This window comes from Dermacentor silvarum, chromosome 1 (assembly GCF_013339745.2).
Source record: "Dermacentor silvarum isolate Dsil-2018 chromosome 1, BIME_Dsil_1.4, whole genome shotgun sequence".
In the NCBI taxonomy this organism is placed as follows: domain Eukaryota; kingdom Metazoa; phylum Arthropoda; class Arachnida; order Ixodida; family Ixodidae; genus Dermacentor; species Dermacentor silvarum.
Genome location: NC_051154.1, coordinates 423,218,995 through 423,240,603, shown reverse-complemented (window position 1 = coordinate 423,240,603; position 21,609 = coordinate 423,218,995). Strand labels below are relative to the sequence as shown.

The 21,609-nt window shown below is 53.1% G+C and overlaps 2 protein-coding genes across 2 annotated transcripts in view; one reads left to right on the top strand and one right to left on the bottom strand.

Annotated features, from left to right (window-relative positions):
- Positions 1-21,609, top strand: part of LOC119437635 (60S ribosomal protein L34-like) — a 262,305-nt gene that overhangs the window by 156,786 nt on the left and 83,910 nt on the right. The window lies entirely within an intron of this gene.
- On the bottom strand, positions 17,418-18,974 carry LOC119447743 (tigger transposable element-derived protein 4-like). Its single transcript, XM_037711508.1, has one exon. It carries the CDS (start codon positions 18,972-18,974, stop codon positions 17,418-17,420), a length of 1,557 nt encoding a protein of 518 aa, XP_037567436.1.

Sequence of the window (21,609 nt, the reverse complement as noted above, 5' to 3'; positions counted from 1 at the left end):
ATATTGGTCTCGATGCGGACGAGGTGATCTATTGTGGATCTACCTTCCCTGAAACCGCATTGTAAGGGATCGAGTATTTTGTTGCTTTCAAGAAAATGGACGAGGCGCCGGTTAATCATTTTTTCAAAGACTTTGCATATACAACTTGTCAGAGCTATTGGCCTATAGTTACTGGCCGAGGAAGGGTCCTTGCCTTCTTTGAGAATAGGAATTACGATTGCTTCTTTCCAGGCGGACGGAATGTAGCCGGCAGATAACATGGAGTTAAAGAGTGACAGTAGTGTTCTGTGGGTTTCAGGGTGTAAGTGTTTTATCATTTCGTAAAGTATTCGGTCACTTCCCGGAGCAGACTTGTTACAACAATTGAGTGAAGCCTGAAATTCTGCCATGCTAAATGGACGATTGTATGCTTCATTGGCTGTGCCTTTCCGACCCAGAGGTTGTCGCTCTGCTTGTCGCTGGTATCTTAGAAATGTATCTGTGTAATGGGATGTACTGGAAATGTGCTCGAAATGTGCTCCTAGACAATCAGCCTGATCCTCAAGTGTGTCTCCTTGTGTGTTTACTAAAGGTAGAGGATGGGTTTCGCGGCCTTTTATTTTCTTAACCCTGTTCCAGACTTTCCTTTCGTCTGTATAAGAATTAATGCTGCAGATGTATTTCTGCCAGCTTTCCCTTTTGGCACGGCGGCGCGTTCTTCTACCTTCCGACTTTATTTTCTTGAAGATGATAAGGTGTTCTGTAGTCGGCGAGTCACGGAGGTTATTCCAAGCCTTATTTTGTTTCTTTCGCGCTTCCCTACATTCATCGTTCCACCAGGGAACACGTCGTTTAGAAGGCGATCCATTTGTTTGCGGGATACATATTGACGCTGCGTCCACAATAAATGCTGTTAAATATGCGACTGCATCGTCAATACTTTGCATACGAATGTTATCCCAGGTCAAATGTGTAAGGTCTCGGTATCGCTGCCAGTCCGCGGAGTCGACTTTCCACTGGGGCACATGTGGTGAGCATTCGTCTTGTTTTGTTAATCGTAAGATAATTGGAAAATGGTCACTCCCGTATGGATTGTTAACCACCTTCCATTCCAAGTAGGGCACGACTGTGCTTGATGCAATGCTTAAATCTATGCATGAAAATGTCTTGTTTGCGACGCTGTAAAAGGTTGGTTGTTTCTTATTTAGCAAACATGCACCTGTAGATAACAGGAAATTTTCTATCAGGCGCCCTCTGGCATCACATCGAGAGTCGCCACACAACGTATTATGTGCATTTAGGTCTCCAACGACAATGTACGGTTCCGGAAGTTGTGCAATAAAGCTTTCAAATTCTGTTCTGGAGAGTTGATAGCTTGGCGGAATGTATAAAGAAGTAATTGAAAGCAGCTTACCAAAAAGCACTGCTCTGACTGCAACTGCCTCAAGAGGCGTTTGAAGCTCTAAATGCTGGCAGGGTACACCCTTATCGACTATTATGGCGACACCGCCAGATGAGGCGAGGGTGTCGTTTCGGTCTTTGCGGTAAATGGCATATTGCCGCAGAAAGTTTGTGTGTGTAGAATTGAGGTTTGTCTCTTGCACACAGAGAACCCGTGGATTGAACTTGTGTAGGAGCTCCTTTATGTCGTCCAGATTGTGGAGTAGACCTCTAACGTTCCAATGTATTATTTGTGTAGCCATACTGGAGGCGTATATTGCTGTGTGTCAAGAGCTAGACCGAATAGGCTCACGAGGCCTTTCCAGGCCCCGTGATACGTGATTTTTCTTTTTTCCCGGCGGGCTCTGTGGAGCTACGCCGTTCCTTCGGCGTTTGAGACACCGGAGGAGTGTTGGTTGCTTCCATCGCCTCTTCAGAGGCGCTGGATGCCGCCCGCTCGGCGAGCACACTGGGGGGTTTTTCGGGCCTGTCTGCACGAGCAGTGGCCCTGGGACCTGCAGGCCCGGAAGTCTGCTGGCCCTTCTTGGTTGGGGGCGGAGCAGCGCTTGCTGCTCTTGCCAGGGGGGCTGATGGCGTGACCGTTGTCACACTCCGTGCGACTCGGGCGGCCGCCGAAAGATGTGGTGCAGCCCCCCGGCGCGCCGCATCAGAGTAGGACGGATTAGACTGATTGAAAGAAGAAAAACGCTTGCGCGCTTCTGGAAAGGAGATGTTTAGTTTCACTTTGAGTTTTATTATGTCCTTTTCTTTCTTCCATGACGGGCATGTTCGTGAGTAGGCGGGGTGGTCTCCGTCACAGTTGGCACAGTGGTTTGTGGAAGTGCACACTTCTGAGGAATGGTCTTTAGATGCACATTTTGCACAGGTAGATCGCCCTCGGCAACTTTGCGACCCATGCCCAAAACGCTGACACTTGAAGCATCGGCGCGGATTTGGTATGTACGGTCGTACACGCAGTTTACAGTAGCCGGTTTCAATCGTCTCAGGGAGGTTGCTTGTACCAAAGGTAATGATAACATGTTTGGTTGGGATTTCCTTATTGTCGCGCCTTATCTTGATTCTTTGGACCTTAACCACATTTTGTTCTTGCCATCCTTCCAACAACTCACTCTCACTAAGTTCAAGCAGGTCGTCATCAGAGATGACGCCGCGCACAGTGTTCATTGACCGGTGTGGGCCCACGGAGACAAGAATATCCCCAAACGCCACGAGTTTTGACAGCTTGTTGTACTGCAGATTGTCACGGACTTCTAGAAGAAGGTCTCCACTTCCCATCTTAGTTACTTTGTAACCTGTGCCAATTGCTTCTGTAAGAGATTTTGCGACCACAAATGGGGATATCGTACGGACAGTCTTTGTTTCACTTTGGCTATGTATCACATGGTACTTGGGAAATGTTTCTATTGGTTTCATGCGGAAGTTGAAGGTTTCGTCGGTGCGCCCCCTTTTCAGGGAGCGATCAGGCAGCGGGGGAAAAGGGTTTGCCATATAAAACTGGAAAATTCGGCGGCGATGGTAGCCACCCACCACCGAGCCCAACAAGGGGACGCTACAAGGTTGGAATACTGTAGACGCCAGCTATGCATCGCTGCTATAACCTAATATAAAATACCCAAGGTTGGATAGCTACACCAGGTTAACCCTTGCCACCCAGAAATTCGGAAGTGAGAAGAAGTGACTAGAAGACAGGAAAGATGGAAAAGTGAGGGAGAAAGATAAAAGATTGAAGAGGGGGACAGGAAAAGGCGACTGCCGATTTCCTCCAGGTGGGTCAGTCTGGAGGTGCCGTCTATGTGAAGCAGAGGCTGAAGAGGTGTGTTGCCTCCGCCGGGGGGCCTTAAAGGTCCGAACACCCGGCATCGGCTCAACCTCCAGGATCCCCCTTCCCCAGACACGGCTAAGCCACGCACGGCTACACGTGGGAGGGTCCAACCCCCGTGTGCTCGGGTCCGTGGTGTCGCAACCCACACCCCACCAAATTTTAAGAGAAAAAAAAATAGAGGGTGGCAAGGCTATGGATCAGCAAGCCTGCGACATGGCAGCTTGAAAAATTGAAATTCACTGCTGTCTTAGTCAACAGCCTTGAGGACTTGCACATATTCCCAGAAGAAAAAAAATTAAATGTGCTAGTGGCACTGCGCATATTTATCTATTGGATGAACCGTGAACACATATGGCTGCCCAGGCATTGAGGTTGGACGAAAATTTAGATAATTACTTCCTGGGATTTTTCTCGCCAAAACTGCAATTGCATTATGAGGGCCGCAGTTGTGGAGGACTCCATAATAAATTTGACCCCCTGGGGTTCGTTAACGTGCACATGAATTCAAGTGCAGAAGGTTTGATGTTAACTTTACCTCCGTTGAAAAGCGACCCCCACTGCCTGGATCAAACCCTAAAGTGTAGCTCAGCAGTGAAATGCCATGGACACAGGGCTAGCCCGGCCGGTTAAGTTATGATGATTAGGACTGATAGCTAACACTATTGTCGGCTATATCCGTATTTGCCGGGATATGGTTTGTTTATATTACGCTAGGCGACGCTCCTTATTAGGAATGTTATGTAGGCCAAAGAATCTACAACGTCTAAAACTATGACATAGGGTATCAACACACACTTTGGAAAAATTGTGCTGTTGCGCCTGGAGGGTGCAGTATTGAAAGCAATAGCAAGAATAGCCCGTCCGAAGCTGCTCGGACAGTGTATGAAAATACCCGAGGGTGACAAGCTGGCGCGACACAGTGCGCAAGGCAACTTCTGGTGTGCAGCAGAAACAGTGGCCTGGTAGATATTGTTACGGTGAGGAAAACAGACAAGGTCGACGAAGGAGAAGAGGACGAAGTGGCAACAGCCTCTCTGTGTTCTCAGCTGCTGTCTATCTCCTGTAAATACATTCTGTAAATAGTTTATACCCGTGACATTTTGGTGAGAGGTGCGGGGTACGCGTCTTCGCCACGGAGCTCCGCAGCGGACGTCTCACCCAGCCCGAGAACATGCATTCAGCGGCAGGCACCGCGTCTGCAGCTGCATCGCCGACTACGCAGACCCAGTACGTTGCTCTACCTCAGCCGCAAGACCCCGGCAAGTTCAACGGCCTCAATGGTGTTGACGTAGAAGAATGGTTAAAGATGTACGAGCGCGTCTGCAAGGTGAACAGGTGGGATCCTACCATAATGCTGGCCAATGTCGTGTTCTACCTCGATGGAACACCGCGAACGTGGTATTATACACACGAGGAAGAGCTCACCAGCTGGGAGTTGTTTATAGTGAAGCTGTCCGACGTTTTTGGCAATCTGACCGGTCGACAGCTAGCCGCCAAGCAACAACTCGCCACGCGTGCCCAAACTACTACCGAGTCGTACGTCTCCTACATTCAGGACGTCCTCGCCCTCTGTCATAAAATCGACACGTCAATGCCAGAGGAGGACAAGGTTGGCCACATTATCAAGGGTATCGCGGACGACGCATTCAACCTTCTGGTCTTCAGAAACTTATCGACCGTCGACGCCATCATGAAGGAATGCCGCCGTTTCGAGCAGGCGAAGAGCCGCCGTATACATAATCAGTTTACACGGCTTCCAAATACTGCAGCGACCTCTTCTTGCACCGACCTAACCGACCAATCTAGCGTGCCACCACCAAGTGAAAACGTGACCCGCATTGTGCGCCGCGAACTCGAAGCTGCGTTTCCTGTCTCGCCTCAACCGAGGTCTTGGACCAACACTGCTGAGACGATATCGCTGATTCAATCCGTGGTTCGCCAGGAAATTGCTAATATGGGTCTCCCCAGCGCCTGCTCCTTGAGTCGTCCTGACCCCGGCCCTGCTCCTATGCCTCGGTCCTATCGCGCTCCACCCTCCAGTGCCCGTTATCCCTAGAGTGCCCGGAATCCATCGGACTGGCGTACACCTGATGACAGGCCGATCTGTTTCTGCTGCGGCCGAATCGGTCACGTTTCCCGTCACTGCCGTAGCCGTTGGTCGTCCCCGCCTCGAAACACGTTCTGGAATACAAGTTCGCCCCGTAGTTCTTCACCCCGTCGCTTCTACGACGCTTCCGACGCCGCTACCTCTCCTCGCCGCTATACTCGCTCGCCCTCGCCTCAACGTCGCCAGCCACGACCGCCCCAGTTTCACCGCTTGCCCTTGCCGACCTACCCAGGACCATCCCAGCCGGAAAACTAGGCAATGCGGCACCTCGGGGTAGTGCTGCAATGTCGAATACGCCACAAAATCCTCCTTTGACGCTGTTTACGAAACGCAACCTTCTCGACGTCCACGTTGATGGCACACCCGTCGCAGCACTCATAGATACCGGAGCACAGATATCGATTATGACCAGCCACCTTCGCCGCCATTTAAGGAAAATTGTTACGCCTGCCGTTACTCGGGTCGTACGAATCTCCGACGGCAGCATGGTGGCCGTGGTCGGATTGTGTACTGCACGCGTGAGCATTTCCGGCCGCCATACTGTCGTACTTTTCACTGTGCTTGACCAATGCCCCCATTACCTCATACTAGGCCTCGACTTCCTCTCTCCCCATTCAGCGATCATCGATTGTTCTTCAAGTACTGTGCGTCTTGACCTGCCTCTGCTGGACGACCCTACAACACCTCACGAAATTCGCCTGAGACTGACTGATTTTGTTCCCGTTCCACCACAGGCCTTGCAATACATCGAAATGGCGCCATCTATGCCAGTTCCCGATGGTGATTACATCTCCGCTCCAATAACTGCCATCGTTCTCAGCCATAACGTTACTGTCCCGCATACAATACTGAGAGTCAAAGACAATCGCACCTATCTCCCTGTGGTGAATTTCGGGCTTACGAAGCAAATTCTGCCTAAAGATATTACCCTGGCTACGATCATTGCTTTAGAAGTTCACTGCGTTGAAACTTTTGCCGTCGACACGTCCTGTGAACCTTTCCGGTCTACCAATTGTACTGACCACGACATTACGAAAATGATCGCCCCGGGTCTTACGCCTGTGGAGGCTGAACAGCTCTGCAGTTTATTGCTTTCGTTCAAGGATATATTCGACCTAAACAACCGTCCCTTAGGCCAAACGTCTCTTGTGAAACACCGTATACATACAGGCGATAATCCTCCCATCCATCGGCGACCGTACCGAGTTTCAGCTTCGAGCGCCAAGTCATCAAAACGGAAGTGGACAAGATGCTCGCGAAAGACATCATTGAGCCATCATCAAGTCCTTGGGCGTCACCTGTTGTGCTAGTAAAGAAGAAGGACGGCACATGGAGATTCTGCGTCGACTACCGGCACCTCAACCGCATCACGACGAAAGACGTCTACCCACTACCTCGTATAGATGACGCCCTTGATTGCCTATACGGGGCACAGTATTTTTCATCCATCGACCTACGGTCCGGATATTGGCAAATCGCTGTGGATGATCTCGATCGTGAAAAGACCGCCTTTATAACGCCTGATGGTCTTTACCACTTCAAAGTTATGCCTTTTGGGCTCTGCAACGCTCCGGCTACCTTTGAGCGTATGATGGACTCATTACTCCAAGGATTCAAGTGGTCGACTTGCCTTTGCTACCTAGATGATGTTATTGTGTTCTCGCCCACTTTCAGCACACACCTTGAGCGCCTTCACCTGTACTTGCTGTTTTTCGCAAGGCCGGTCTGCAGCTCAACTCGAAGAAATGTAACTTCGGCCACCGTGAAATTACAGTCCTTGGCTATGTCGTCAATGCGTCTGGCATCCGACCGGACCCGGAGAAAATTCGAGCCGTGAAAGATTTTCCTGTCCCACAGTCCGAAAAAGATGTCCGCAGTTTCATGGGCCTTTGCTCCTACTTCCGTCGCTTTGTTAAAGATTTCGCCACCATAGCACGCCCTCTGACGGATCTTCTGAAGAAAAATGTGCCGTTTTCATGGGGAGACTCTCAGGCCACCGCCTTTTCTCGCCTTACCACCATACTCACCACCCCGCCGATTCTAGGACACTTTGATACGTCAGCCCCTACAGAGGTGCGCGCCGATGCCAGTGGCCACGACGTCAGCGCCGTCTTGGCACAAGTTCAGCACGGCCGTGAACGTGTTATCGCGTACGCTAGCCGTCTTTTGTCACCTGCGGAGCGGAATTACTCTATTACCGAGCGCGAATGTTTGGCACTTGTGTGGGCAGTAGCAAAATTCCGCCCCTATTTATACGGCAGGCCCTTTTCTGTTGTAACGGACCACCACGCCCTCTGTTGGCTTTCCTCCTTAAAAGATCCCACAGGGAGGCTTGGACGATGGGCTCTGCGGCTACAGGAGTATTCCTATTCTGTGGTGTACAAGTCTGGTCGCCTACACAATGACGCTAACTGCTTGTCCCGTTACCCTGTACCCACGCCCGCCAACGCCGACACGGATGCTTCCCCAAGTGTTCTTTCCATTTCCCAGCTTTTGGACATGGCCCACGAGCAACGCCATGACGCTACCTTGAGGACCCTCATTGACCGAGTGCACTCTGCTCCCACTGATCCATTGTTACGGTGGTTCGTCCTCAAAGACGGGATATTGTACCGCCGCAATTTTCACCCTGACGGTCCTCCCCTTCTATTTGTCGTTCCCCAACACCTCCGCTTAACCGTGCTTCAGGAGCTGCATGATGCACCTACTGCCGGACACCTTGGGGTTGCTCGCACTTACGACCGCGTGTGCCGCCGCTTCTACTGGCCCGGCCTCCCGCGCTCCGTACGGCGATATGTAGCTGCTTGCAAGTCCTGCCAACAACGGAAAAAGCCAGCAGTGCTTCCTGCCAGGTACTTACAGCCGATCGAGATTCCAACTGAGCCATTCTTCCGCGTGGGTTTGGATCTCCTTGGCCCTTTTCCTGAGTCCAGCTCCGGCAACAGGTGGATCGCTGTGGCTACTGATTACGCGACGCACTACGCCATCACTCGAGCGCTTCCCACGAGCTGCGCAACTGACGTGGCCGATTTCCTACTCTGGGATATCATTTTAGTCCATGGCGCCCCGCGACAGCTCCTTACCGACCGTGGCCGCACTTTCCTCTCCCAAGTCATCGCCGATATCCTACGCTCCTGTTCTACCAAGCACAAACTCGCTACGTCCTATCATCCCCAGACCAATGGCCTTACTGAGCGACTTAATCGGACCATCACTGACATGCTATCCAAATACGTCTCACCCGACCACAAGGACTGGGATATTGCGCTACCCTATGTCACGTTCGCCTATAATTCGTCACCCCACGATACTGCTGGGTATTCCCCCTTTTACTTGCTCTTCGGTCGTGACCCTGTATTACCATTGGATGCTTCGCTCCCCTTGGTACGGAACTCACAGACCGAGTATGCCCGCGATGCCATCGCCCACGCTGACCATGCGCGCCAGCTTGCCCGTACTAGTTTGTTGGCATCGCAGGAAACTCAAAATCACACTTACAATTGCCGCCATCGTGAGACATACTTTGCACCAGGCTCTCTCGTACTCCTTTGGTCCCCTTGCCGACGTGTGGGGCTCTCTGAGAAACTCCTTCCGTGCTACAAAGGTTTTTACCGCGTTCTACGTTGTAGTCTCCGGGTTCTCTCAAGCCGCCTTTGTCGTAAGGCTTAGGCTTGACGGCCAACTCCCGTGTGCTTGCCTTGTACTACCGGGGTTCGGCGGTACAAAACCAGGCAGAAACATGACAACACACGATAGTGTAACAAGTATAAAAAGGGTTTATTGCTCCATGGGAATTCGCGTGGAAGCAGGCTATAGAGTCGACCTCGACGCTTGTCGTGGTCGATAGTGGTCGAACGAGGTAGGGCACGACAAAGGAAGGGAACAAGATGGTTACCTGAGCTCCGTCCTTCGTCGTGGCTCGTAGTCGTCTCCTCTTTCTCCGGCGTGCGCCGGTCGCGCCGGTCGTGCCCGCCCCGCCTCGTTCTGGGCTCGGTCCAATGAGAGCGGGGCTCCGCATACACGTCACCGCTGCGTTTGCAACCGGTTTCCAAGAGGATCGCGCCACCGCACGAAAAGCCGTTTGGCTCCCCGAACGGGAAGAGGGAAAAAGGCGTCTGCTCTCCTCACTTCCGTGGCGTGCGTAAGGACGCGGGGAAATATGAACCTTCATAATTCCCACATCCCTCCCCCCTTAAGACCGAACGCCCCCTTGACTCCAGTGGCGAAATGTTATGGCGGTCTCGCCACAACTAACCTACTCGCTGTCGCGGTTCCCTCAATGCAGTCGGCGGGTTGATGTCTTCAGATTCCTTCTCACCAGAACCCATTGTTTCGTGACATCCCCCGAAGTCAGTCACACCAGGGTCAGCCGACAAGGGCATTGTGTACTTGTTGGGTTGTCCATCGTCGACCTCTGATCGGATGGCTTGTGCCACTCCAGCCCCGCAGTAGCACGGCGCAGGGACAAAGGTGCACTCCTTAACGGGTCCTCCGAAGGTTGGCTCTCCATGCCGGCACTCGTCTCTTGCGTCCAGTGGGCCCAGGGAGTGCACGAGCGCGGCTATCTTCTGGAAGGCTAGTTGGTGGCTTGTCTTCTTGATCAGCTGAGGTGCAGCCGTGGCTCCGTGCCGTATGCCCTCGCTGAATTCTATGGCCAGCTTTAGCTGCTGCTCCATAGGTGTGGTTCTGCTGCCTCGGGTGGGTCCGGCCTGGCTACGGTCTGTTCTGCCGACTGCGGGTATTGTAGGGGTGCGCCACGGGGGTCGATGGACATTCGCTTGCCTGCCCACGGGTTCGCGGCGCAGGCGCCGCAGCTTCCACAGTGCCTTCCCTCCGGAAGTACCGCTTCAGCTCACCGACATGAATTGGTCCGCTGATACGACCTGTGTTCAGATCCCTCAGCTTGTAGTTAAGTCGCGAGAGCTTCTCAGCAACTTCGAAGGGTCCAACCCATTTGGGTGCTAAACCAGCAGCAAACCCTGTGCTCGCGTCGCTGAGCGCGTGGTTGCGTTTCAGGACTAGGTCTCCCATTTGGAATTCCATGTCCCGATGCGCTCGGTCATAGGAGGCCTTTTGACTCGCCCTTGCCCCTGCGCGGTTGCGATTTGCTTCTATCATGGCGTTTGCCAGGCGATCACGCAGCCGCCATGCATAGTCGGCAATTGGTGTTCTTGCGCCGGCTGAATCTGTCCGTTTGGATAAGATTGTGTCCGTTGGCATCTGGAGGTCTCTCCCGAACATCAGGAAAGCTGGCGTGAAACCCGTTGAACGGTTTTCACTCGTTCTTAGGGCGAAGGAGATCGCGTCTAGGTGCTCGTCCCAGTCGTTGTGCGCTTGGGCGTATGCCCCAAGTAGTGGCTTCACATCTCGATTCCGGCGCTCCGTCACATTCGACTGAGGATGGTAGGACGTTGTCTTCACCTGCCGGACACCCATCGCTACGCATGTATCTCTGAAGATTTTCGACGTGAAATACGACGCGTTATCGGTGATCAGCCCCTCTGGGAATCCATAACGGCAGAAGGTCTCCGATAGTTTTTTCAGGACCTCCTTCGTTGTCGCTGCTCGTAGCGGGTAGAGTTCAGCGATTCCACTGAAGAGGCAAAGTGATGACTAGCACAAATTTGTGCCCTCTCTTACTGCGCGGCAGCGGCCCGATCAAATCGCACGCCACAAGTTCCCATGGCTTTGTGCTCACAATCGGTTGCAGCATGCCGGGCGGCTTCCCGCCTCTCGGCTTTCTTGCTTGGCAGACGTGGCAGGTTTGCACGTATTTACATACATCACGCTTCATGCCAGGCCAGGTTGCGAATCGACATAGTTTCTTCCATGCCGTTGGTGCGCTCCCGTGGCCATCTATGTCGTGGTAATGCTGCAATGCCGCTCGTCTGAGCTGGCGCGGGATGACGGCTTTGAATCTCTCATTTGAGTCTTCTTTGCCTGGCACGTATTTCAGCAAAACTCCGTCTGCATCAAGCAGATAGCTCTCCAGCTCAGTCTCAGCTGCCCTAGAGTCCGCACCCACCGTCGTACCGGTGGTTTCCGTGTGCTCTCCGACTCGTCTCTCTCGGTCAGTCTCTTCCCTGAGGCTGGCGACCAGGTTTTGACAGTGAGTGTCGTCCTTTTGAGCCCTGATGAGCTGATCTCTGCTGAATGCAATCTCTAGGGGCGGTCTCACTCTAACGAGATGCACGTGCTCTTGGTTTTGTGCGGGCGGGGTTTTCCCTTCTCCCCGGCTTCCCCGCGATGAGAGCGGCTCGGCTGCCCCCTCCTCCTCCTCGTTACCGGCTGGTAGGGTGTCCTTCACCGGCGCCCGTGACAGCGCATCGGCGACCACGTTTGTGGTTCCTTTGCGATAGCGGATCTCGAACTCGAAGCGCTGTAAGGTCAGGGCCCAACGCGCATGCCTCCCGCTTGGCTCACGGAGGCGGGTCAGCCAAGTCAAGGCCATGTGATCGGTCTCGACTGTGAACCTTGTTCCTTCTACGTACATCTCGAATTTTCGGAGTGCATAGATCACTGCCAAACATTCCTTTTCCGTCACTGAATAGTTGCGCTCTGCCGGCGTCATCGCGCTGCTTGCGAATGCCACTGGGCGTAGCTCAGTCCCTTCTGCCTGAAGGAGCACTGCACCAATTCCGAAATCGCAGGCATCTGTCTGGATCACGAAATGCCTGTTTAGGTCCGGTAGTTTCAGTGAGGCTGTGTCTGCGATGGCCTGAGCGAGATGGCGGAAGCTTTGCCGTTGCTCCTGCCCCCTTTCCCAAGCCATGCCCTTCTTCAACAGTTTTGTTAACGGGGCTTGCATGCGTACGCAGTTGGGAATGAACTGTCGGTAGTAGCCTACCATCCCAAGAAAGCGGCGTACACCACTCACGTCTTGCGATTCTGGAAACTCGACGATTGCTCGAAGTTTCTCCGGGTCCGGGGACACCTGCCCTCGTTCCACCCGGTAACCGAGCAAGCTCACTTCTGCTCTGCAGATTTGCGCCTTGGCCGGGTTGAGTGTGAGGCCGGCTGTCCGGAGTTTTCCCAGGACGTCTCGGAGATGATCCAAGTGCTCTTCAAAGGTGTACGAGTACACGACGATATCGTCGAGATAGGCGAGCGCGTGATGCCATTTGGCGTCCCCAAGTACGCGGTCTATCAGCCGTTGAAACGTGCTCGGACTTCCGGAGAGACCGAAGGGCATCCGCACGAATTCGTAGAGGCCCCTGTGGCAAGTAAATGCCGTTTTGCACTCGTCGCCTGGCCGCATCTCTACTTGGAGATAACCTTTGCTAGCATCCACCGTAGAGAAGTACTTCGCTCCGCCGAGGTTAGAAACTATCTCGTCCACCCTTGGGAAGGGATACGCATCCTTCTTCGTGACTGTGTTCAGCCGCCGGTAGTCCACACAGAGACGGGAACTCCCATCCTTTTTGGGGACGAGCACGACTGGGAAACCCCAGGGGCTCGTGGACCGCCGGATGATACCAGCCTCGAGCAGCTCCTGTAGCGCCGCGTCAATTGCCTCCCGTTTGGCAGGACTGACCGGTCTAGGGTTGGATTTCCAAGGCTGCGCGTCGCCCGTCTCGATGCGGTGTTGTACCAACTTCGTGCATCCTGGGCGGTCTGTAAACATCTCATCGAAGTCGTTTAACAACGATAAGACGCGATCTCGCTCGTGCTCTGTCAGATCACCGACGTCCGCCAGGAGATCGCACCTTTTCCGATCCGGTCTCGGCGAAAATCCGTGTTGACAGGCCGCCGCCAGCGGTTTCGGCAGCGCGCGGGACGCGTTGCTCTCTTCGAAAAGATTCCTCCTTTCCACTTCGGCGAATGCCGGTGCGGTGAAATGCGCGAGCGGCACCAACGAGTGTTCGCGGTAACCACCGTTGCCGAAGTCGATCACAATGCCACTCTTCGCCAAGAAATCTCGGCCGAGGATTACTGGGACCGTGAGGTCCGTCAGATGAATGAATCGCTGCCTCTGCCGCCGCTGATTCCAGCGCACGACGAGTCGCACATCGCCGTTCGAGCAGGCCTCTCCGCACGCCAATTGAAGAGGTAGTTTTCGCTGCCATAACTTGACCCCTCTCCGTTCGAGGTGGGAGGCGACCTCGTCTCCAATCATCGATGCACTTGCACCGGTATCGAGTAGTGCTTTGAAGGTAGTCCCCGCGATTGCGAGATCTATAAAAGGGGCATTCACGTTGTTCGGCGCTCCGACTCGAAAGACTGAAGATGCCGCGATGGTGTTTGCCTCGCAGGCTGTTGCCGTGACCGCCGGCAGTGTTACCGGCGGCCCGCCTCGTTTCCCTGCTGGTTAGAGCACTCACGCGATGTGTCCCGTCTGGGCACAGTTGAAACAGCGCACGGTGTTCCTCGCCGTGGCTTGAGCGAAGCGGGGCTGCTCCGCCGATCCCCAATCGTCAGGGTGCGGTCGGCCGTACAGTGATCGCGTTTCTATCGGGTCCGCCTAACTGCGTCACTGGTCTGCGATCGTCTGATCGGACGTGATGTTGCGCGCCGGACAAGCCTCCTGACTGTCTTGCTTACGCGGTCCTCCACCCGTATGAGTAGGGATCGAGGGCGCGGTCCGAGATTTCGAACGGCCCGGGTGCACCCGAGGACCGACCTGGCATCGCAGCGTGTTCGCTGCTCGTGCGCCCGCTGCCGTGCCAAGCGCAGCTTGGTTCCAAGGACTCCGATGGAGGCGGCGGTGGTCGATACGCGCGGCCAGCTCGTTCAGGTCTCTGCAACGTGAACCGCGCAGGTAAAGTGCAAAGGTAGGATGACTTTGTCGAATTACTCGCTCCACTCGCTCCGTGTTCGAAGCACTCGGATCCGCGTACTCGAAAAGCTCCTGCATCGCTCGGACATACTCCACCAGCGATTCGTCCGGGGCTTGCGTGCGCAGCTCCAACTCTCTCCGCATCTGCAGTCGGTAGTCGTACGGAAGGAATTCGTCTCTAAATAGCCTACGAAACTCGTCCATGCTGCTCGCCGTGTGGCCAACCAAACGGTACCACCGGGCGGCCTGGCCGACTAGAGCAACCGGGACAACTCTCTCCAACACCGCACTCTCGCGCATGCCAGTCGCTTGCTCGTACTGTCGCAACGCCAGTAAAAAAAAATTAGCGCTCGTCTGATCGCCGTAACCACTGTACACCGGTATCGGTACTCCGATCCGAGGCCCGGGTGAAATCGCGATTTGCAACACCTGTTGCAAAGCGCTCGCCAGCGTGTGCACGGGGTTTGCCGCGTCTGCAGGCATTCCTCCGCTATTGGAACCGCCAACACTGTCCGGCCCGATTGCGGAGGCCCCAGTGTTTACTGGGCACTGGTCACTATCGGGCTCTGTGACGCGTGGCGATCTCGCTGCGTGCCGGAGAGCCGACGGAGTTGCGCCGTTTGGCCAGACCGAGTGCGCACTCAAAGTGCCCGGGGCGGCTGCGCCGGCGGCGGGCGCATTTGCTACGGGCACGACCTCGTCTGAGTCGGGCCCTGGGTAGTGTACACCGAAATTTTCAGACGTTCTGAGGACGCGTGTGGCAGACGGAGGTTCTTCGCCGTTCGAAAAGGGGCTCCGGGAACCGCCGCCGTAATCCGCTGTGTTGACGGCGCGCACGGAGGGAACCAAGATTTCCCCGACTGAAGAGAACAGGTTCGGTAACCCGCCGAAGAATGCCGGCGTGTTGGTGAGGTGCGCGGGGTCGGGCACTCCTACGTTTGTAGTGGGTGCAGTAGTGCAGTACGTGTTTGCACGGCCCACATTTGTGGGTGACGCGGCCGATGCAACGAGGCCCGAGTTTTCCCTGGCCCGACTGCAAATATTGGCCAACTCCATGAGATCGCTAAGTTCGTACTGCGGGCTCGTCATCGTGTCGCGGGAGCCGGCTGCTCGATTGCGTCTGCAAACGAGAAACCACATTGGGCGCCAGTTGTAGTCTCCGGGTTCTCTCAAGCCGCCTTTGTCGTAAGGCTTAGGCTTGACGGCCAACTCCCGTGTGCTTGCCTTGTACTACCGGGGTTCGGCGGTACAAAGCCAGGCAGAAACACGACAACACACGATAGTGTAACAAGTATAAAAAGGGTTTATTGCTCCATGGGAATTCGCGTGGAAGCAGGCTATTATAGAGTCGACCTCGACGCTTGTCGTGGTCGATAGTGGTCGAACGAGGTAGGGCACGACAAAGGAAGGGAACAAGATGGTTACCTGAGCTCCGTCCTTCGTCGCGGCTCGCAGTCGTCTCCTCTTTCTCCGGCGTGCGCCGGTCGCGCCCGCCCCGCCTCGTTCTGGGCTCGGTCCAATGAGCGCGGGGCTCCGCGTACACGTCACCGCTGCGTTTGCAACCGGTTTCCAAGAGGATCGCGCCACCGCACGAAAAGCCGTTTGGCTCCCCGAACGGGAAGAGGGAAAAAGGCGTCTGCTCTCCTCACTTCCGTGGCGCGCGTAAGGAAGCGGGGAAATATGAACCTTCATAATTCCCACAACGTCAAGTGACCAATGTCACCTATGAGATCATCCCAGTGACATCCGTCGTGCCAACCGGTTCCACATCACCCGACATCGTACACGTCTCTCGGCTTAAGCCCTATTATGCCCTTCCCGATGGCCCCATCTGAAGCACCGGGACGGTGCTTTTTCCGCCGGGGGTTGTGTTACGGTGAGGAAAACAGACAAGGTCGACGAAGGAGAAGAGGACGAAGTGGCAACAGCCTCTCTGTGTTCTCAGCTGCTGTCTATCTCCTGTAAATACACTTCTGTAAATAGTTTATACCCGTGACAATATTGGGTGTGTCGCAATGCTGGCGTAACGAAGACTACAGACGCCAGTGTTGCAGTTGCACCTTAAATGTGTGCGGCGTGAAACAGAAAATCAGCAGCGAGCGTTTGATGCACTCATTAGCGCTTGTAGTGGCAAAAGCCTTGCAACTTCCCTCGCAGCGCAGCTGCGGCACGAGTCTTCATCTGAGGCGCAACTGACTACCACGTGCACATCCCCATTATTTTTTAGCCACTGAGCTGGTCGCCAACAAATAGTCCAGCCATGCATCACGATGTAGCCGGTGCTCTTTATCTCGGCTTTGTTGAACCACACCACTCTCTTCCCGTCCTTAACATTAGGCCTAACATTTTTCGTTCCATCGCTCTTTGTGCGGTCCTTGACTTGTTCACAAGCTTCTTTGTTAACCTCAAAGTTTCTGCCCGCATATGTCAGTGATCACTCAAGAATCAGCCACGTGTCATGCGAGGAGAATCACATTACTTCACAACGCAGTTGGAAAAGCCCTCGAATAGGCAACGATGACGAAGCAAACACGTCTCAGCCGCAAATCCCAACAGTGATTTCGCTATCCGCCGTATCTCGAAGCACTTCTCGCGCACTGAGGAAGCACCACGACAACGGGTGATGGATTATAGTGCGATACGCTATCCGCAAGTTCAAATGGCAATCTTCTCTGCCTTTTGAATATAGCTATTCCTTCAGATTCTGCTGTGCTAGGCCAGGCGCTGAGCGCAGCTTATCGTGATCAGAGTTCTAGTTTGGGGAGTCGCGATCAGTATTCCTTATCTACTAAACGCAAAATGGCAACTGTTAAAGGGGAGGAGAATGGGCAACAATGAAAGAGGGGAGAAGCAAGCTTACACATGCAAGGGTAGGGAGAGGGTGGGGTACCTTACTTTTTATATTTAGAATTTTGCCTCAAGGTGTGAAGCAATACTTTTAGGGCGAAATTTGCATATAACCTGCACCCCGACTTTACTGCCATGCCAAATTTTTTGCATTTTTAGTGTCTCTCATATGCACAAAAATACAACAAAAATTGCATTTTAAAATGAAATACAGTGAACTCCCGTTAAGACGAACTCGAAGGGACCGCGAAAATTTGTTCGTTTTATCAGAAGTTCGTCTCAACCGAAGTGGCCTCGAAAAAATAAATGGCAACATAACCACATGCACCTAAACATCCTACTTCAACACGGTAAATGAAGGAGACTTACAACGGGAGAAAATAACAAAAAACATTTATTCGAGCTCACCTTACTGAAAACCACCCTCAATTTGAACTGTTGCTGGGCTTCAGCCAGTCCGTGATGGATGCTTGCCGCTTCGTGGCAAATTGGCGAGCAGACACAAACGATGCCATTTCCCCTAAGGACTTTAAAAATCCTTCTGTACCCTCGTGCTGCTGAAAAAAAATCACCAGCGAGTTCAAGTAGGCATCTGCTGCCTCGCAGGACACAGGCACGGGCCTTGGATTAGCATCGTCCTCGTCGTCATCAGAGCAGCCTTCAGAAGACACCTCAAGCACTTCTTCGATGATGGAGTCAATTGTGTCTGCCCTACACGTTTCCACATCCTCGTCGACGCTGACGTAGGTGCTCATGTCCACGACGACGCCTTTGCTCCCTAGTGAAGAAAGCAATGCAGCCTCCTCCTCGTTGTCACTGCCGCAATCCTGGGTTGGACTGTCAGGTGCGCTGTCATCGTCTGGAGCGACAAATCCCGCATGGCGGAATGAATTCGCAAATGTCGTTTCAGTTACTTGGCTCCATGCATTGCTCAGCAAATGCACAGCAGCCAGAAGGTCCACCACGTACTGCTTATTGCTCTCCAAGCAGAGCAACATCCTTTGGAGAAGTGATCGGCGGTAGTGCCTCTTGAGACTGCTGATCACTCCCTGGTCCATGGGCTGGAGCTTCGCCGTTGTATTCGCGGGCAGAAACTCCACACGAATGGCTTCAAGTCCGGCGACTTGCCCATGACCAGGGCAGTTGTCGACAAGAAACAGGACACGCCTTTTTTCTTTTACGAAACGGCGGTCCATATCTCGCAGCCACTGCTCAAACAGTGACCGAGTCATCCACGACTTGGCGTTGGCCGTGTACGTCACCGGAAGCGTTTTGATATTCTTGAAGCAACGCGGGGACTTCGACTTGCCAATAACAAAAAGCTTCAGTTTGTCAGTTCCGGTCATGTTGGCGCCAACGAGGACGGTAATCCTGACTTTGCTGTGCTTGCCCCCTGTGCAGCTGTCACCAGCAAGCGCGAGCGTCTTCTGCGGGAGCATCTGATAAAAAACGGCAGTCTCGTCCACGTTGTATATGTCCCTGGGGTTATATTCCCGTAGAAGATCCTTGAGCTTCATTAGCCTCCAGTCGTTGCATGTCGCTTCATCAACGGCGGCGGACTCACCGACGATCGACCGAAAAACCAGCCCGTGCCTTTTGCGGAAACGGTCAAGCCACCCGTCACTACACGAGAATTTTAAGTTCATCCGGAGGGCAACTTCTTCTGCCTTTGCTTTCAGTACAACACCGTTGACAGGCAGATTTGCACTTCTAGCTCGCTGGATCCAAGCCAGGAGAACATCTTCTAAACCCTTGTTTGCCGCAGTTCGCATCTTCTTCCGTTTCGGCGCAAACTCGCCATCGTTGAACGCGGCGGTTACTCGTGCCTCGTTCTTAATGATTCCTGCCAACGTGCTCTTTGCAATTCCATACTTCCGTGCAATCTCAGTTTTCGAGGCTTTGCCGGCTTTTACATCAGACAATATCTCGGCCTTCTTTGCAAGCGTGATGGGCTTGCGCTGAACACTTGCCTTAGCAGACATACTAGCCCTTGCAACGAGGCAAAGAAAAGAAAGCGTGCGAGCGAGACACAGTTCGCAGCCGATCGCTGTCGAGGCAACAAAGAGAATGAGGGAACGAAGGACGGGACGGACGGGACGCGGCGGTGGCGCGGTGCGGTGGCCGCGGTGGTCACGTGGTCCGCGCGTTGTAGAGAGAGTCCACATGCTCATGTAGACAGCAGTCACTCCGCTTTTTTTTCTTTTTTTTTTGCCTTGTTTTTCTCCTTTCCTGCTCTCGGGGTTTTTCTCTCTGCCCGCGATGTGCGATGCGCGCACGCCTTCGAGCGAAGCATGCGGATCGCGGCAACGACGACTCCAAACCGGTCGGCCCGGTGTAGATTCCCCCTCGCTCTCTCTCTTGGCTCCTTTTGTTGTGGTTTTGTTTGCTTTACTGCTGGCTCCGCATTCCCATGCGCGGGTGCTTTTTCTCGCTTCTCTCGCGTGCCGTTCTGTCAGGGGAAGTTCCTTTTGTTATTTTCCCTTTCCCGCTTGTCGCATGAATGCCCTACCAAGCCTGCGCAGGGCCGCGAGGCGGCGGCGTTCAGTTTGAAAGTTCATCTTAACCGAAGAGTGCGTCTGAGATGGTTCTTCTTAAGCGGATTTTTTTTGCATTGAGTCTATGAAAAACCAAACAATCGATCCCATGTTGTTCGTCATAAGCGAGAATTCTTCTTAACCGAGTTCGTCTTAACGAGAGTTCACTGTATTTAGATTGTAAAAGTTTTCTTTGATTCCTAATAAATTCAATCCCTTAGTTGCTTTAATGACATTGGTTACCTTCCTTGCTGTCGGCCTATTAGTCTCGTATATATATTTCTGTTCATCCAATAAATGAGCAGTTCAATGTGTACCTCGTAAACGATACCCAATACCCCCCGCAGCAGGCACACACCTTAATGAGCTCAGCCTGCACCATCCATCTCTCCCTGCCCTCAAGAACGAGCCACCTACCTCGGTTCATCAGTCGAGCTGGGTCCGCGGCAAGCTTCTCCAGCGCGCCATGAAGCCCCACAAGGCCTCACGGCGCGCTGGCTTGGCGATGATAGCCTTGTTGTCGGCATAAATCTATGCTGTTCGCTCCTGTCTTGCCTGGTGTTTTTCACTGACACCTGCAAAGGCATAAGGCTAACATGAACAAAAGGCATTTCAGACATAAACAACACAAGTAGTAGTTGGTGCCAGTGAGTGAGTGCCAACCATGCTCCATTGGTAAAGCACTTCATATCCAGCCTCCATCAAGAGTAGGTAAATTTTAGACCGCAACCGAGATAGCTTCCTAATCCTTGAGGAAATCCTAGTTACAAGGTGCAAGGTCAGCAGACGACAATGCGGAATCCCCTGTGTTTTCTGATGTGGCCAGCCTGGGCTGCACCATTACCTCCTGTAACGTATGCTTTTCCATATCTCTCTCACATGCACCATGGTCAAGAACTACAAAATTAGGCACCTGCGCTGTGTGCCCCAGCACATGACACGACTTGTCTGCAACAAGATAAGTCCATTCTTTCCACCAAATCCTAAGAGAAAAAAAAGAATGGGTGGCAAGGCTATGGATCAGCAAGCCTGCGACATGCCAGCTTGAAAAATTGAAATTCACTGCTGTCTTAGTCAACAGCCTTGTGGACTTGCACATATTCCAAGAAGAAAAAAAATTAAATGTGCTAGTGGCACTGCGCATATTTATATATTGGACGAACCGTGAACACATATGGCTGCCCAGGCATTGAGGTTGGACGAAAATTTAGATAATTACTTCCTGGGATTTTTCGCGCCAAAACTGCAATCGCATTATGAGGGCCGCAGTTGTGGAGGACTCCATAATAAATTTGACCCCCTGGGGTTCATTAACGTGCACATGAATTCAAGTGCACAAGGTTTGATGTTAACTTTACTTCCGTTGAACAGCAACCCCCACTGCCGGGATCAAACACTAAAGTGTAGCTCAGCAGTGAAATGCCATAGACACAGGGCTAGCCCGGCCGGTTAAGTTATGATGATTAGGACTGCTAGCTAACACTATTGTCGGCTATATCCGTGTTTGCAGGGATATGGTTTGTTTATATTACGCTAGGCGACGCTCCTTATTAGGAATGTTATGTAGGCCAAAGAATCTACAACGTCTAAAACTATGACATAGGGTATCAACACACACTTTGGAAAAATTGCTGTTGCGCCTGGAGGGTGCAGTATTGAAAGCAATCGCAAGAATAGCCCGTCCGAAGCTGCTCGGACAGTGTATGAAAATACCCGAGGGTGACAAGCTGGCGTGACACAGTGCGCAAGGCAACTTCTGGTGTGCAGCAGAAACAGTGGCCTGGTAGCTATTGGGTGTGTCGCAATGCTGGCGTGACGAAGACTACACACGCCAGTGTTGCAGTTGCACCTTAAATGTGTGCGGCGTGAAACAGAAAATCAGCAGTGAGCCTTTGACGCACTGATTAGCGCTTGTAGCAGCGAAGGCCTCGCGACTTCCCAGGCAGCGCGGCCGTGGCGCGAGTCTTCATCTGAGGCACAACTGACTCCACGTGCACATCCCCATTATTTTTTAGCCACTGAGCTGGTCGCCAACAATTAGTCCAGCCATGCATCACGATGTAGCCGGTGCTCTTTATCTCGG

What these genes read in the sequence shown, in the direction of transcription:
- LOC119447743 (XM_037711508.1), bottom strand. Translation starts at nt 18,974, where the DNA reads ATGTCTGCTAAGGCAAGTGTTCAGCGCAAGCCCATCACGCTTGCAAAG.